Below are 1,473 nucleotides of genomic sequence, written 5' to 3'. Positions count from 1 at the left end.
TTAGCTGGCCTTCATAAAAGGGAGAGATTTTTCTGTTGCTACTCTTTTTCCTCTTCCTAAGATGGTTGGTGAATATTATACTGATAAAATATAGAAAAGCAGTGTGTATTGAAAATTTGGAAAGGCTTCCAAAGGGGGATATCTCATAGGCAGATAATAGAAATTGAAGAGAAAAGTATTGAGATATATATATATATATATATTTTACAGAGAGCAATCCTGCCTTGGCACTGATGGATAAGACAGCTTTAAAAGCCTTTTCTAGCACTATCTATTGTGCAAATATTTCATTGTACACTCCTCAGGGCTACTGCGAAAAAGTTCTAGTGGTTAAACTGAGACTAACCAGTAAACCCCAATTTGTTCCTTAGCCAAGCAGCAGTTGGTTGTAAGCAGAACCTTTGCATAAGGGTTTTTGTTGTTTTGTTTGGTTTTGCCAAGATCTCTGGCTTGCCTTCTTCATTTGTGCAGGTCCACAGATTTCTGTCACAAATAAAATAGCTGAGCTTTTCTAATGAGGCTTAATACACTATTCCTTCTGGCTCCAAAAGTAAATACTTCTTTAATGAAGGTGGAATGGTAAGTAAAGGGACTCCTCTGTGGCATCTTTTGAATAATGTCTGTCGAATAGCACATCTACATAAGTGCATGAGTGACCGTGGTGAGTTGCTGCATACACTGAATAGAGACTTATAGAAATCCCGGTGCCTCTGCAAAGCAAAAAAAAAAATGTGTTTTTGGTCAATAAGTATGTTCATCGTGTGTAATAGTTTGAAGTGGAGATTTGGAAGATTCTTGGGTAAACATTTGCCTGTGAATGAGGAGGCCCAGGAGGTCTTTTCCAGTCATAAGTTTCTTATTCTGACACACCTGGCAAATCTAGAAACAAATCATTTAGAACCTCCTCTTTATTTCTACGAGCAGCCCATTTTAGAACATGCTCAATCTGTTCATCTGGATTAGGTTCTCAAAAGCCTTATCTGTAATCATAACCACTTTTCTTTGTCTGGGCAGATACAAGAGGGATACAAACTTTGTGCTATTAGCTTACCTCAAAGACATCATCAGGTATAGCAGCTTTCCACTTGGACGTTGATCTGATGTGCTCATATGAATTGATGACAACCTCAACAGCCTTTGGGTGGGAATGACAGGCCTGCAACACCTGCAAGAGGGCGAATATACACTGATTACATTTCAGTAGCAGCTACAGGTCCCAGCTGAGATGGTGCCCTATTGCATCAGGTACTGTGCAAAGCCATAATAAAAGACAATCATTGAGAGACAAATAAAGGTGGGAGAAGGAAAGAAAATGGCTGCCCCACATCAGAGCAGATCAGTTCTAGAGTCTGGGAGTTGAAATAACTGTCTCTCAGTGCCCAGTCAACAGCCCTGACTATTGGGCCATATCAGGGTTGGACTCATGGATGGAAATGTGACCAGTGGGGTCCCCCAAGGCTCTGTCCTTGGACC

General features: G+C 40.6%; 1 protein-coding gene across 1 annotated transcript in view; it reads right to left on the bottom strand.

Moving 5' to 3' along the window:
- Positions 1–19: 19 nt before the first annotated feature.
- Positions 20–1,473, bottom strand: part of ASB4 (ankyrin repeat and SOCS box containing 4) — a 33,340-nt gene continuing 31,886 nt past the window's right edge. The window contains exons 4-5 of the mRNA XM_019508535.1: positions 1,052–1,165; positions 20–710 (exon numbers count right to left, since the gene is read on the bottom strand). Coding sequence (XP_019364080.1) covers positions 522–710; positions 1,052–1,165 — 303 coding nt within the window. The 3' untranslated portion in view covers positions 20–521. The remainder of the gene's footprint in view (positions 711–1,051; positions 1,166–1,473) is intronic.

This window comes from Gavialis gangeticus, unplaced genomic scaffold (assembly GCF_001723915.1).
Source record: "Gavialis gangeticus isolate Ggan-Ray unplaced genomic scaffold, GavGan_comp1, whole genome shotgun sequence".
Taxonomy (NCBI): domain Eukaryota; kingdom Metazoa; phylum Chordata; order Crocodylia; family Gavialidae; genus Gavialis; species Gavialis gangeticus.
The sequence above is the reverse complement of the archived record's forward strand: the minus strand, read 5'-3'. Positions and strand labels throughout refer to the sequence as shown.